The sequence below is a fragment of the Zingiber officinale genome, chromosome 8A (assembly GCF_018446385.1).
Source record: "Zingiber officinale cultivar Zhangliang chromosome 8A, Zo_v1.1, whole genome shotgun sequence".
NCBI classification, from domain to species: domain Eukaryota; kingdom Viridiplantae; phylum Streptophyta; class Magnoliopsida; order Zingiberales; family Zingiberaceae; genus Zingiber; species Zingiber officinale.
Genome location: NC_056000.1, coordinates 60,326,946 through 60,344,027, shown reverse-complemented (window position 1 = coordinate 60,344,027; position 17,082 = coordinate 60,326,946). Strand labels below are relative to the sequence as shown.

General features: G+C 41.0%; 1 protein-coding gene across 1 annotated transcript; it reads right to left on the bottom strand.

Moving 5' to 3' along the window:
- Positions 1–6,930: 6,930 nt before the first annotated feature.
- Positions 6,931–7,521, bottom strand: LOC122010883 (probable CCR4-associated factor 1 homolog 11). Its single transcript, XM_042567352.1, has one exon. The coding sequence runs from the start codon at positions 7,519–7,521 to the stop codon at positions 6,931–6,933; it is 591 nt and encodes a 196-aa protein (XP_042423286.1).
- Between the last annotated feature and the right edge of the window lie 9,561 nt (positions 7,522–17,082).

Sequence of the window (17,082 nt, the reverse complement as noted above, 5' to 3'; positions counted from 1 at the left end):
TTTTAGTATACACTCTAACAATTCAAACGTCCTGGTGTAGCAATAATGATATCAGCTCCACGATCCAACTCTCTTAACTGGGGTCCTTTCTGAGCACCTCCATACAAGCACTAGATAAACATAATAAAAGAAAAGAAAAAAATGCATCACATAAGAAAATATAATTAAATACTTCTTGTTATCTTGAATTTCGCTTGACGGGTACTCAGCATAACCATCTCATTCCACTGTGAAACAATGACATTTTCTAAAGCATAATGGTTGTACATAGTTAGTCCCAAGACATCTCTCCATGGTCTCATGGCATACAATGCTAACTAGTCAACATGAATTTCAAACTTTATCCTCTTCGAGCTAGGCTTATGAAATCATTTCTAAGAACAAACTCGACAAATTCAAGACTGTTCTTTCAACAAGACATAAGCTTTGTAGAACTAGAGGAAATCAAATGAAAGATCAGATCATAAACCCCAAGCGCAACAACTAGAGCAACGAATATCTAAAAGGGATCTATCTACTTGTTCATCTCACATAAGAGAAGTTCAAAGACTACATAGAAACACATCAAGCACCACGGGAAAAGCACAGCAGCAACAAGATATGATATAATGAGGGAAAAGCGATGAGAAGTTCATAATCAATCAAATCAAATATGAGTTTGTATTATTACCATTGCTGGAAGTGAATCCTTGTGGTCAACTCCAAAATTTTCAATTATATCTTTAATATATTGCATGATATAAAAACCACATTGCTCCGCATTCGGTTGTTGAGGAGCCTATGTTAGAAAAGAAATATTGGAATAACTCCTTCAAGGATAGTGAAGTAGTTGCTAATCAAAAGGACATACCTTGACAACTACCCATGTTGGTTGTTTTTTCCCTTTCCTTCCTGCCTCCACATTATACATTTTCAAGGCCCTTCATGCATATAACCCGTGGGAATTGTATTGCCACATCAAAATACATACATGTTTCAACAAAGGTAAGAAAAGAAGCCAAAAAACTTACATGTTGACAACGTATTTCCAATCTTGATCACGAATGCGGTGACTAAGAGGATCCAACAAAAAAAATAATCTCCTTCTCAACATTGATGATAGTCAAAATCCAGTGAAAACTACACAAAGAAATATAATTAGTGTATATATGCATCATGCTTAAACTCTTTCTGTTGCCTATCATAAACATCCTTATCAATTTGCACCTTCTCTCTAGCAACCTTGAAGAAGGATGATGGAGTGACATTTGCTCCTATGCCTCTCACACGTCCACCATGTTCGTTAGAATTCAAGGCATTCGTGAGAATATCTTCAAATGGTTTGGTAAAGGACAACTTACCATCCTTCTTTTGGACAATATAATCATCCTGTCATGCATCCAAATACAATAACTTTAAATATATACATATATCATATATGTACAAAATAATCAATTTATGTATACTTTTGCTTACAATCTTATTCACTGTTTGCTATGAGTTTTGAACAACTCGTGCATTATCACGTTCTTTCGTGTAATAATTGACCCCATTGATCATATAACTAGAGTGCCTATAGGGGAAGAGGGAGATGAGGCTGAGAGAGATGGTCAGTGGTTTAGGTTTAGGTTTAGGCTGAGAGAGATGGTCGGAGGAAGGGGTGTGATATAGGTTTAGGTTTGGAGGGAACTTTATGAAGTGTTGCAAATTTTGGCTGGTGGGAAAATTAAAATATTTTATTTTGGTTCATTAACACCGGGTTTTAAAATCGCTGTTAAAAAAGGTGTATATTAATGAAAAAAATGCGCTCATAGACATCGCCTAAAAAACCGATGTCTATGAGCGAAAATCTGCACTCATAGACACCGGTTTATGAAAAAATCGGCGTAAAATACTCCAAGACTTCGGTTTTTGCTTAAAACCGTTGTTGTTCCACCGATGTCTATGAGGGATTTTCTTGTAGTGAAAATAAATGTTCATACAAAAAAGCTAGGCTTTTAGTATACATCCTAACACTCTTCTCAATATTTCTATATCTTGAGTTGTAGTTTGCTATTTTCTTCATCCTTTAGTCGTATTCTCTTGTAATGGAGTAGATTCTCCAATTCTTAAGATGTAAGGAGTAATTATGATGTGTTGTTCATGTATGAAGTATATATTTTATTATTTCTTTGTTCAATGAAATGTTTATAACTTGTTCTATGTGTGTTGAGTCTTATATGTGTTTGACGAAATATGTATGTGGTGAATGCATATAGATGTGAGGGATTTGTCTCAATGTTAAGGTTGATTGGACTGGATAACAGGAGGATCCTTAATGATAGAGGATACCCATTCAACCGAACATATTGTGCTCTTAGTGAGAAAGGTCATCGATATTACCCCACTTTATATAGGCCTTGATATAGAGACCAATTCTTTCCTAGAGAGGCTAATTAGAGTTTTAGGAGTTTTCCAAATTAATGTTAGGAATTGACTTGTGTAATATAGTGAATGTATGACTAGGGGCCCTATGACAAAGGGTAACCCTTTAACAAGACTCTTTAAATTATGTCTTCTACTTAATATCATTAATCTACCGTTAGGAAGTATATTAGATAACTTTAGCGATTGTATGACCAGGGGCCCTAGGGTATCTCTTTTACTAGACTTTCTAGAGTTACTTCATTACTTAATGGTGTTAGAACTAGTGTTAACTCTGTGGTGCGACCTGTGCCAGGTTGTGCCAGACTTTTATTAGAATCACTACACGAGTATAAGCATGGAGTCAGGTAGATGAATATTTCATAGTAACATTAACTAGTATTACAGTGAAATTGAAATCCTAGAATCATTCCCCCAACCAACTCTTCTCCCTTGACCTCTCTCTCTCTCTCTCTCTCTCTCTCTTTCTCTCTCTATTCTCTTTACTCTCTCTTTCCTTCCCTCTCTCTCAAACATAGTTCTTAAGCTTCTAACCAACCTTCCAATTGTCTAGATAATTCATCCTGTGAAACGAACTAATGTTTAATCAACAGTCTCTGTGGATCGATATCTTTTTATTATTTGATGATATAGCAGTACACTTGTGGCTTCACATCAATGTTGCTTGTCCTTTTATTCTTAATTCCTATTTTGTCTGTTTCTTATTTGAGATCCATAATATTTGAGTATCTAATTAATTATGTAACTAATGAATTAAGAAACTAATTATATATATCAACAATTCAACTCCATGCTCAAAGAGTACGCTAGAACCGATATTAATTAATAAAATAATAGATTCAACCATTATATTTAGAGTTCTGGACTCTGTGTTTTGAAAGATGCTCATTATCATTGACATTAATTGTCAAGTTAATAAATATAGCACTTACATTATAGAGCTTTAGCTCTGCTCTCTAAGAATTATGTGATCATTTGTAGTCTTGGGTTTCATCTCACCCTCTAAAAGAGTTGTGTAACTACTTATAGTTTAGAGCTTCATCTCCTTCCTTTAAAAGAGTTGCGTGATTATTTATAATTTAGAGGTTTGGCTCCTCCCTCTAAAAGAGTTTCATGATTATTTATAGTTTAGAGCTTGAACTCCATCCTTTGAAAGAGTTGCCTAATTATTTGTAATTTAAAGCTTTGGCTCCTCCTTTTGAAAGAGTTGCGTAATTATTTGTAGTTTAGATATTCAACTCCTCCCTCTAAAAGAGTTGTGTGATTCTTTGTAATTTAAAGCTTCGATTCCACCCTCTAAAAGAGTTGTGTGATTATCTATAATTTATAGCTTTGGTTCTGCCCTCTAAAGGAGTTGCATAATTATTTGTAGCCTTGAGCTTCGACTCAGTGCTCGTAAGAAGTATGCAACTGTTGGGACTGCAAGGCTGCAAATAAAGTTTCACATTGAAAACACATGGAAAAATTATGGGCATATAAAGGAAAGATATCTTCATTGGTATATGACATTTTGGGTATAACCCAAAAATAAAACCATGTACGTGCTTAGGCCATAGTGGAAAATATTATACCATTATGGAGATATCTAAATTATTTTGGTCATAACAATTGGTATCATAGTCCGGACTTCCAGAAGGTCTAACTGTCGACTGCTCACAAGGGTTATGGTCTAATCGAGCCATATGAGAATAATATTGACCTCGAACAAAGGAAATGGGGACTTTCGTGCCTGAATTAAGAGGATCATACAATAGGCAAGAAGTCCTAGTAAACAACCAAGCAAAAAACCCCTAGTTATGGCTAGGGAAGGAAGACCTAGTAAGTCACTTGGATTTAGTGGCAAGGAAGTCCTAGTAGGTCAGATGGACCAAGGGGCAAGAAAACCTAGTAGGTCAATTGGACCAAGGGATAAGAAGATTTGGTGAGTCGAGAATCGAATGTCAAACGGATAGGCTTTTTGCTTGAGGGCCTTTGTTTGAGGGGAGAGATTGTTGGGTTACAAGGTTACAAATAAAGTTCCACAATAAAAACACATGGGAAATATCATAGGCTTATAAGCGAAAGATATTTTCATTGATATGAGCCCTTTTGGATAAAGTCCAAAAATAAAATTGAGGGTTTAAGGCCAAAGTGGATAATATTATATCATTATGGAGATATTTAAATTCTCTCGGTCCTAACAGCAACTTCTCAAGTAAATAAATAAAGAAACGAGTGTAACTTTTATTTTGTAGATCTTTGGTTCTAAAGAGATGAATTATTTATGCTAGATGAATAATCAAAGTAGTTCTATATAAATATAGAGCATTGATTCAGTGCTTTAAATGTGACTTTTGAGTCTTTCTGCGCATTCACGGCTTCGACTAAATTGAGATGATTTTCCTCACGAGTTGGATTGCAAGTCGTTCTCTCTATGTTTATGTAAGACACTTTTTGGGTGGATTGTCATCGTTCACCCTCTGTATGTGTTTATATATGTGCATACACATGATGTATTTCTTATTAGGTGAATTGTTAGTTGTTCACCCCTTGTAGATATGATACATTTCTTTTGGATGGATTGATAGTCGTTCAGCCTATATATGTATGTATACGTGTATACATACAATGCATTTCGTTACGAGTGGATTGTGGGTCGTTCACTCTCATATACAATGCATCGATCCTTCTCGGGTGGGTTGCAGGTCACTCACCCTTATATATTTACATTTATACATGATATATTCGTATTAGGTGAATTGTAAGTTGTTCACCCTTTCTTTATACGATACGTCTTTAATGAATATATTACATATGTGATTCACCAACTTAATAAACTATATTAATTGTTCGATAAAATAAGACTATAATGTGGGTAATGTTTGAAAATGAGAAATTAAGGAGAATTAACAAAATTATTTAAGAAAAGAATACAAGACGAATGATATAGAAATATAATTTGTAAATTATGTTGTTCTCTTTTATTATATTTTCATGCACATTTTTTCTCTGTACTTTGCACTTTGTGCTTACTCTCCTTGTTCTTTGACCTCCAGGTCAGTACTAAGATAAGTATATAACATTAGTGGAGTACTTTAGAGGTATACATGTAGTTTAGTTAGTTTTTCTCTATATTTTGTTCTAACATTATTACAATTCACGAGCAAAGAACGAAATTAGCATTGTGGCAAGCCTAGCTCGTACACGTCATGACATAAAATCCTAAGATATAACATGATGAAAATAACTTTAACAGAAAGAAAAAAATTTTAAAAAAAAAGGAAAAAGATTTTCGAAGCCTCCCAAAACGTCTTAAACAGTATATTTTTAGGCATGAAATTGAGTTGTTATAAATTTCACCTATTAATTAATTGTATATCTTTAAAAGAGTTTCAATTTGAGTGATTTAAGGCCACGTGGTTAAATCCAAAAAATAAAAATAAAAAAAAAGAAAGAAGAAGAAGTTATGATCTATTAGAGTTCGAATCCTCTTGCACAGTGCCTTCCATCCCATGTATGACTGTGCCACCCCTTTCATGTACTCTCATTGGCCATCCTTCCCTTATCCTAGTAGGAGATTGGATCCTCTGCCTTTAATATCATCTGTCTTCGTGTCCCACTCGTCGCCCAGTCTATTATCGACGGCCTCCGGCTGTCATCCCGACCAGAACTATACCCTAAGGGGAAGATGAACCAAAGAGGGTCGCCACCGGTGTGATCGGCGCTGGAATCTGATTGGATCTGAGCAAGCTTTTCTCCGCCATCAATCTGAGTGGCCGCTCAAATTCGGCCGGATTCCGCCGGTGGCGACCCCCGGGTTTACCTTCCCCTAAGGTATAGTTCTAATCAGGATGACGATTGACGACCGGAGGCCACCAACGATTGGCTAAGGGCAACGAGTAAGACACGAGGACAGAGAAAATTACAGACAGAGAATCGGATCTCACCCTAATAGGTGAGCAAAGCACCGTTCGATCACCTATGTAACACTAACACTATTCACTAAAATACTTATTATAAACCCCTAGAGGCTACTATAACTATCAATAAAAGGAAAGAAATCATTTATTTTAATTGTTAAGAAAGTTAATTTCCTTCGCAGTCTTATAGTATGATGTAAATCTATACAATAAATTAGGTTTTAAAAAAAAATCAAGAAATTGGTTCCCATACAAGTAAATAATAACCAAATCAAAACTCTTTCCAAATTAGAATTCATGTAGCCAATAAATGATTCGTCGAGACAAAGCAAAACAACAAGTACTACTCATGATCCAAAGAATTAATGTGATGCTGAACCACTATCAACGTATAACTGTGATATATAAACCATGAACCCTAAGGCAGTTGGAGGTCAAAGACTGCTCCCATGTGTTCTGGGCGATGGATGAGTTGTGGATTGACACGAGAAGCTATTTGGTAGAACACCTGCCATGTTAATAAGCTATCGGAGCCGGACTGATGTCGAGAGCCCACTGCTTGCTCAACTCGGACGGTAGAGGCCACCCGCTCCAATCCTCCGTGAAGTCATAGGCGCATGTCAGCATGTCAGCATGTCACTAGGAAGGCGAAGTCATAGGCGCCTTGGAAGGTAACCCAGGAGACGGGAGAAAAATGACCAAAGGAAAGCAAGCCGGAGGTGGCCAAGTGCTGGGCGAATCTGCAAGAGTCGATGCCCCATACTTGATTCTTTTGGAAGTCGATGCCATTAGCCTTGAGCAGCTCGACGGAGGAAGGGGCGTAACGGTCGCGGCTGATGTCGAAGTCGCGGAAATTAAATTCCCACACGTAACGCACACAAGTGCCATCGCTGTAGATGGCACATGGGAGGTTGCCGGAGGCGTCGGAGAGGGTGAGACCGACCTGGACGATGCGGAGGGCCTCGACGTTGGCGCGGATCAATTCGTAGCGCTGGGAGAGGGTGAGGGTGCAGTAGGGATTTTTGGAAGCGACGACGACGCCAGGATACTCGGTGTCCAATGCGACGAAGGGGTGGAACGGGACGACGGAGCGGATAAGGGCGAACTCCTCGTCGAGGTTATGAGCCCACACGGAGCGAACCTTGACTCTGCTGGCGCTGGTTCTGAAGGCGGAAGAGGAAATTAGCATATCGTTATTGTTGACGACTGCAACAGCCATGATGAGTTTAATTTGATGTTAATTAGGTTTCGATCGAGGAGATGTTAATTAGGTTTCGATCGAGTTGGAGTGGAAATTAAAATGGAAAGGGAGGGGGAGTTTAAATAGAGCAGGAAATGGAACTCAACGAGAGAAAATCGCAACCACACTAAACTAAACAGAATTAGTTGCCGCGAAGCGAAATATTAGGATATATATATATATATATATATAAATTAATGATGCTAAACGAGCTTAATCAGGACTTTAAGTCAAGGATAAACCCAGCAGTAATTAGCGAGCTCAACTAGTGGTTTAGTGTTAATTAATTAATTAAAGTTGTTGCCATCGAATCATTCATTTTCTTTCTTAAATTAAATTTCCGTACGTGTAATTTAGTCATTATTTGCCTTTAAGTCAAATATTAATCTGGCGCCAAATCCAGTAGCAATTAGCGAGCTCAACTAGGGGTTTAATATTAATTAATTACAAAATTTTTTATATAATTTTCTTTAATTATTAAACTAAACTTATGATTTTTTTATATATCCTAATATTTCGCTTCGCGGCAACTAATTCTGTTTAGTTTAGTGTGCTTGCGATTTTCTCTCGTTGAGTTCCATATTTCCTGCTCTATTTAAGCTCCCCCTCCCTTTTATTTTCTGTTTTAGTGTGTATTAGCTCCCATCGAAGTGTTCTATTTTATTTTCTCGTCTCCTCCTGTGTAATGTAATTTCTTGCATCGGACGGGCGATCATAGTGGCTCGTTTTATTGCCGACCCGCCCATGATGCTCAGACCGACCGTGTGATATCCGCTCGGCCACTAATTTGTCGACCAGGATAATCATAAGCTCGGTGTTGACCACCTTAACTTTGACAGGCACCGTGTCAATTGACCCGTGACAGGTGGGCTCCCTTATCACCATATCACAAGCCTCCTCCTCAAACTAGTCGAAGGAGGTTATAGGTCCGACTAACTAGACAACTGGTCCTTGGCGATATTTACGTCCGATTGAAATGTTCGGTCCATAATGTCTGATCGGTGCATCAACCAACGCCGCTCGGTCGTTATCTAACCATGGCAAATGGACAATCAGGGTGTCCGGTAACCCATTCTCTATGCAGAGGGGGGCAATGAGCGGCGATACTCAAGAATTCTCCTAACGCGCTTCTTCGAGCGGTCTCAGTCGTTGTTGACATCACCCATATTTCTCGAAGCCCGTGTAAATCCTTGACAATTATGGCCAAGCACACGACCATCCCTTTTTAATTAAATTCATTAAATGTTACCCGATTGCCGCATGCCACGTGCCCCTCTTTCTGCCGCAGCACGCCTGACAAGACAGGTGGATATCCTTTGCTGAATTCCACGGTCCCTTTTGAATTCCATGATAATATCTTCTTCTAGGTTTTCGAAATCTTGGATCGAACGGTTGAGTGCGATCGGCCGTGAGGTTTATAAGCCTCGCGTGTGCCGTCGTCGTCTCCACTTCGTGCCTTCGTCTTTGAGCATCGCCATTGTGGCATTTCGCTTATTTGCCGGTGATCCTCCTATACTCCGATAATCTCCCGCTCCTTTGATTAATTTTGTGTGATCTTCCTCGTAAGGTTTTCGATCGATTCGGTCTATTGTTAGTTTATTGTTCATCTTCGATCTTGTTCTTTCATTCTTTCGATGGCAAGGTCATCTCAGCCTCCCACCGTCGTCCTTGGACTCTGGTACACCTCCATTGAGTCTAGGTTCGACTCAAGGGATGCGGAGAGTATGAGGGCTGCATATGAAATTCCACCAAACTATCAAATTGGTCTTCATTCTGCCTTTGACCGTCTGGATGAACGCTGTCTGGTTTCATAACCTTTTTCAGGGACCAATTTATCACCGATCTGCGATTCCCGATACACACTTTCTTTTCTGCTGTTTGTAAATATTTTCATATTTCTCTTCACCAAGTGGTGTCGAACTCCTTTCGGCTGCTGTGCGGGGTCGTAGTTCTATTCCGTCTGCACGGCATTCCCCTTACTCATCGACTCTTCCATTATTTTTATTATCCTAAATTGTACAAGCCGGGGACTTTTCTTTTCCAAGCCCGTGTGTGCCTTGTTTTCTTTGATAAGATGTCATCCTTCAATAAACATTGGAAGGATTACTACTTTTTTGTTCGCTTTCTCGAGCGGTCGGACTTCCCGACTAGATGGCAATTATAAGTGCTAAATCCTCCAGAGCTTAAGAAATACAAGAGCTGATCGGACTACCTCCACGCAGCTTCACAATTGGCCGGGCAAAAATACCATATCCACAAATTGCTGCATGACGGAGTCCTCTTCATGTTCGGCTTGAGCCCGATCTGCACGAAGCTTCCATCCAGCCTAGGTACGCTCCATCTGGGCTTAACTTTTGAATCTAACTGTTTTTTCTTTTTCTTTTGCAGCTCAAGTCATGTTGCGTGCATGTTTGGCCGGTAAAGCTAAGCTTGCGGATGCTGAGATCAATACGGCGGCCACGGCTGAGTTGGAGAGCTGTGGTTTGTGGTCGATCGGCCAGCAAGAAGACCCACTAGGAGAGAGCGAGGGAGCGCCAGCCGAAGGGATGGCCAGCAGGATGCTGAGCATTGGAGTGGGTGGTGCATCTTATCCTCCCTCTACACGGCTGCTAGTGATTCCAATTGAGGGGGCGTCTGACTCGACCTCTTTCTAGGGAACCTCTGATAAGCTGTAAGAGGCGCCGGGAGGAGTCTACACCTTGATCCACTTCCTCCATGGTGCGGACCCACACTTGAACTAGCCTGCGCCTTCCTTCCATGAGCGGGTTGAAACCTCAAGGCCCGCTCCCGCCATAGTGATTGATCCCCCTATATCTTCTGATCGAACACCATCCTTGTCTGATCTGCAACAGGGAACTATCTGCGCACCGCCAATTGCTTTCGCGCCGCCACCACCGAAGGTGTAAAATATCGAAAAATGACGAATAACGATAAGGGAATTTTCCGAAATTTTAAAAAAAATTTCTAGAATTTTTCGGAGACCGTAAGGACGAGTTTACGGGGATAAAACGGAGGCTCGGGGAAAAGCCTGTTTGGGCTACCCAATTAAGCGAGGAAATATTTATTTTCTTAATTCCTTTTCTTTCTTTTCTATTTCTTTTATTCTTTATTTTTCTGCTCTACTGCTATTTTCCTTCCTCGTGTGCCCGACGCCGCACCTTCATTCCCTCGCGCTCGATCAACCCTAACCACAAACGTGCAGTTTCCTTCTCCCTCGCGTACAAAGCCGTGGCCGAGGGATGTGCATCTCCTCCCCTACCGGTCGATGCTCTAGGTTCCCTCTCCTCAGCCGAGCGATCCTTTGCCTTAGGTGCCGACGCCGCTAACGCCCTCTCCGATCTCCTCACGCGTGCCACCGCCGTTTTGACGCCACTTCCTCTTCCTCTGCCCTGATCTGGGTTGCGCGCACACCCTAGCATCTGCCGACACTGCCGACGCAAACTCCACTCCCGCTGAGCAGTGCCGGTTGTCGCTCCCCCTCAGCCCTAGTGTCGACCAATTTCTCCTCTGTTCTAGCTCTCGGTCCACCGCCGACGATTGCTGGTTTTCCCCATCTGAGGTGCCACCTCTACACGAGTTGGGCTTCAACTAGGGGCAAAGGTCCGTGCCCTAATTTGCCCTTGTGCGTTGCCTTGTTGATCGCCGCCGGCAACCCCTCCCTATTCTGATCATCCACGGTGAGATTTCACAGCTTCGTCTAATTCCCTGTTACAAGTTCTTTTATTTCCATTGAAATTGAAGTGAGGCGTCCATAGCAGCTTGTTGCCAGAAATTTCACTATGAGCAGATAATCAACCCCTCCTGCTCACTATTGTCGCTGTTGTATACCGCTACTAGGGATCCAGTGTGGAGAGGCAATGGCCGAATAGGGTAAGCTCTGACCTTGATTAGCTGGATTGTAGTGGTGAAAAGATTCCTTGGTTGACTTCTTGATCTCTTTGATCTGGACAGTGAAACGCAAGGTACTTCTTGGTTTCTAGCGACTACCTTTCTCCGGCAACAGCATCCCAATTGTGATTTGAGGTAAGATAATTAAAAATTAGGTTGGATTAGGTTTTGGTAGTTGCGTGAAACATGGATTGCTAGTAAAATTGATCTAAGTATATATTTAAATCTAAACGGATAATTAGGGTTAAGGAAACTAATCCTAATTGATCGTCAATTTTGTTTAGGCAGGATGATGGTCATGTGATTAGGGTTTTACCCTAATTTAGTGTTAGAGATTTTTATTTAGCTATTTCATTGGATATTAGCTAAATAAAAATGTATATATTGGTGATACAGGACTTTGACACGAGACGAGTATCTCGACGTCGAATTTGGACTGGTTTGGACTTTTCGATTGGAGGCGGGTACTTTGACTTTATGTCATTTGATATACATAGTAGTGTTTTTAAGAAATAACAATGATTATGTTTCTTATCTGCTTCGGTTGGTCACTACCCGATCTATTACATGCTTGTTTTATTTATTTGTTATACACTTCATGATAGTACCTACCTGATTATACATGCCTATAGGGGTAGTGACACAACCATGTTTTTATTATGTTCAGGACCTAGGTTTTGATACCTTATCTGACCTGTATACCTTGACCATTGATTTGGGTCAATTTGTTCTAGGGTACACATTATATATATGGATAGGTTCAGGATATTTTCTATGCTTAGTGTCATGCACCATCTCGCATAATTGCATGCTGTGCGATAGTCGACTCCATTATTGTTGAGCACATCGCCAGTTACATTGATCTTCACACACCACCACTCATGGGTTAGTGGTATATTCAGACAGGGTGTGTTGCAGAAGGTGCTCGGTGGTGCTCCGCTGGGACGCTCATGGGTAGTGTGACTGCAGCGTGGTAGCATGCCGGGAGCCCTCCTCGTCATCGTATACCGGGAGATGAGAGCATTGTGCTCCCCCACTTATGATTTGGGGTAGGAGGATAGGTATACTCCGACAGCATCCCGTCCACTCGGTCACTCATCAGGAGCAGTGATGACAGAGTGCACGGTTGTCACAACCCTACCCACTCAGTCTCACCATCGTGTGTGAGATGGCTGACTGATGTCAGGGGCGACCAGGACATGTCATTGGCATCATATGCATGATGCATTTATTACTTGTGTTTGCTGCATTTGGATGGATGCATATGATTGACATGCATACAGGATTTATGACACTCTCGGTTAAACGACCTTGTTATATTTTTACCCAGGTCCTAGTTAGTACAGTTTTTCTCCTGTTTATTCAGTTGCATTTTTATCTTTCTTATATCAGGAGAATATACGCATGATTACTACTAGTTGTTATTTTCTTACTATGCATGTCGATATTATCCGCTGAGGAGTTGACTCACCCCGTGGTTATTATTACATTTCAGGTTGAGGCTGTCCAGAGAGTTCTAGTCATCAGTCCCCTGCATATCGAGGATATATTTTGTCTTTTGGTTTCTTCTTGTACCTTTAGACTTGTTCTACTTTTGACACCTGGACGCTGTATGGTTTTGCTTTATTGTCGGAGAGTTTTATTTAGATGTGTTTTTGCTACATGTCTGCCTAGATAGCAGAAGAGGTAAGTTCGTTGTAATTTGTGTTTTATGGGTGTAGTGGAGTAGGATATCGGTTTTGAGTTTTATGGGTGTAGTTAAGTAGGATATTTTGAGATGTTTTACTTTTCATTGTTTTAATTCACTATTAAACTGCGTGGTTGTTGTTCAGTTCTTTTATTATTATTGTTCTGACCGTGTTGGCCGTGTATGTGATAGTTATGTTGTAGAAAAGTTTCAGATTGTCACCCGTACAAGGGAAATGTTGCCGAAATTTCTTCGGGCGGGGACTACCTAGAGCATGACAAATTATTTGGTATCAGAGCCAGGTTGGCGATACTTGTTTGTTTTTCGTGTTACGAATTTTCGAGAGTATCTGATACCAATTTATTTGGTATCAGTGCGGGTTACGAATACCTGCTTTTGGTGTTCTGGATTTTAGGGTTAACCCAAGTTGCCAGTAAACTTGGGTACTTATTTTCGGATTTGTATGTATTTTCGTCGATTTTCTCATCCGGAATTTTGAGATAAAATGGGGACTGGACAGTGACAGAACATCTCCAGACGACAAATAGGTAAAAAGATAATTTTATAATTTTTGTTACTTATAGTAATATCTGAGTTATAGAAACTTAGCAGATATGAAGCGATATACACATTTATGTGATTTTAGATCCATGTTTAGATTGATAGAAAATTGAAGGGACTACTTCGTAATGATTTGGAAGGATTATGTGTCTACAATAATTAAAGAATAAAATATTTCAGTTTGTAATTTAGTAAACTGAAAATAATAATAATAATAATAATAATAATAATAACTATAACTTAATCTCTTCCTAACATATTAATTGGTTAACTAATTAACTCTATTGTAATTTATTACTTAATAGAGTAAGATTGATTTAAATTGGTAAACCTATATGATTAAGTTGTATAGAATGTTACTCAGAACTCAATACATCTATATTGACCAATCTTACTAGTCATGATTGTCGTATTCATGAACCTGCTGAGGTTTCCCGTACCTTTATGCGGGAGATTGGTAGATTACCCACTTTTAGACCGCAGCGATTGACCGTTTCTCTACCGTCCGGTGATACCTTGGAAGTCACCCAGGAGGTTAGAGGTTGCCCGTTAGACTTTGGCAACATAATACTTACGGTAGATCTTTTAGTATTGGAAATGGTCAACTTTGATATTATTCTTGGCATGGACTATTTATCAGCATATCATGCCACTGTTGATTGCCAGACGAGGGTGATCACATTTCGGCCTCCGAACCAACCCTCGTGGGACTTCACTGGCATTAGAGACGACGATATATCGATCATTTCGATGATTGAGGCCCAGAAGCTACTGTCACATGGCTGTTAGGGTTTTCTGTTATTCTTGATTCATACTGAAGACAATAGTAGTTCTCAACTCTTCGACATTCCAATAGTCCGAGGGTATCCGGATGTATTTCCAGATGAGCTACCAGGTTTGCCTCCCAGAAGGCAAGTAGAGTTTGCTATTGAGTTGATTTCGGGAATCGCACCGACATCGAAAGCTCCTTATCATATGACACCAAAAGAGTTGAACGAACTGAAGATTCAACTTCAGGAGCTTTTAGACAGGGGATTTATATGCCCTAGTGCTTCACCATAGGTTCTCCGGTATTATTTGTCAAGAAGAAGGATGGTACACTGAGGTTGTGCATTGACTATAGACGGCTGAATGCAGTGACTGTCAGGAACAAGTACCCCTTATTGCGGATCAAGGATTTGTTTGATCAGCTTAGAGGTACATCAGTGTATTCTAAGATTGATCTGCGATCCGGATATCATCAGCTAAGAGTCAGAGAATCTGATATTCAGAAGACATCATTCCATACCCGATACGACCATTATGAGTTTTTGGTAATGTCATTTGGGCTTACTAATGCTCCAGCGGTATTTATGGATTTGATGAACCGCGTTTTCTTGGAGTACCTTGATCAGTTTGTTATCGTTTTCATCGATGACATATTGGTTTACTCGTGTTCCGAGGAGGAACATGCACAGCATCTTCGCACAGTTTTGGAGACTCTTCGACAATATCAGCTATACACGAAGTTCAGCAAGTGTGCTTTCTAGCTATCCTTAGTCGGTTTTCTGGGGCATGTGGTCTCTAGCAGAAGTATTTTAGTAAATCCTCAGAAGATCGAGGTTGTCACTAGTTGGGAGCAGCCGAAATCAGTTCAGGAGATCCACAGTTTTCTGGGACTAGCAGGATATTACAGAAGGTTCATCGAGGGTTTCTCCCGGATTGCTATGCCACTGACACGCTTGACCAGGAATGGCGTGAAGTTCACTTGGACCGAGGACTGCGAGACCAACTTCCAGGAGCTAAAGAGGAGATTAATGCCGACTCCAGTTTTGGTTTTACCCTTCGGAGAGGACGGATTCATACTCTACATCAACGCGTCTCTTCAGGGTTTAGGCGCTGTTCTGATGCAGCACGACAGGGTAGTCTCCTATGCTTCTTGACAGTTGAAGGAGCATGAGAAGAATTACCCAGTACATGATCTGGAGCTAGCCGCCATCATCTTCGCTTTGAAGATTTGGCGAGATCATCTGTACGACATTACCTTTGAGATTCTTACAGATCATAAGAGTCTCAAATATATTTTCACCCAGAAGGAACTTAATCTCCAACAGAGGAGATGGATGGAGTTCCTGAAGGATTATGATTGTACCATTAGCTACCACCCAGGGAAAGCTAATGTGGTTGTCGATGCACTCAGCAGGAAGTCCAGAGGGGCTTTGGCTTGCCACCGAGTTTCAGTTACAGACTTGGTTCAGGGTTTCTCCGAGTTGGGCCTTCAGGAGCAGGGACAGACAGAGCAGGGTATTCTGGTTACCATGGTTGCTCAGTCGTCGATCAGGACGAGGATCTGAGAGGCCCAGGCCGGTGATCAGCATTTGCAGTTTATTGGCAGCCAGATAGCTTCCAGGCAGCAGATCGAGTTCACACGAGATGAGGAGGGTATTATATACTTCCGAGGCAGATTATGCGTACCTCAGTCTCACCCGGTCTTACAGGAGCTACTTCAGGAGGCTCATCGCTCTCGATTTACGATCCATCCAGGTGGGAACCGCATGTATCGAGATTTGAGGCGTTTCTACTGGTGGAACAGTATGAAGAAAGACATCGTGGAATTTGTAGCTAGATGTCTTGTCTGTCAGCAGGTGAAGGCCGAGCACTAGAGACCTACCGGATTACTTCAGCGGATTCCTATTCCTGAGTGAAAATGAGAACATATTACCATGGACTTTGTGGTGGGTTTGCCTAGGACACGACGAGGCCATGACGCAATTTGGGTAATCGTTGATCGATTAACTTAATCGGCGCACTTCTTAGCGATCCGGAAGACTGATTTCCTGGATTGATTGGCAGATCTGTATTGTCAGGAGATCATCAGATTACATGGTGTCCCTTTGACTATTATTTCGGATAGAGACCCTCGGTTCACGTCTCAATTCTGGCAGAGTCTGCAGTAGGCCTTGGGCACTCAGCTCCGTTTCAGTACAGCTTTCCATCCGCAGACAGATGGATAGTCAGAGTGGACCATTCAGACTCTAGAGGACTTGCTGAGGTCATGTGTATTGGATTTTAGAGGCAGTTGGGAGGACCATTTGCCATTGGTAGAGTTAGCCTACAACAACAACTTTCATTCGACTATCCAGATGACACCGTTTGAAGCGTTGTATGATAGGCCTTGTCGGACACCCACCCTCTGGGATGAGGTTAGGGAGGCCCAGCTGTTGGGACCTCACAGAGCTCAGCATGAGGCAGAGTTGGTCCGTACTATCAGACGGAGGATGTCAGAGGCGCAGGACCACCAGAAGAGTTATGCAGATCGGAGAGGCAGACCCCTGGAGTTCTCTACATGCGACCATGTATTTCTGCGAGTTTCACCCATGAAAGGGGTGAAGAGATTTGATCTCAGAGGTAAGGTAGCTCCGTGG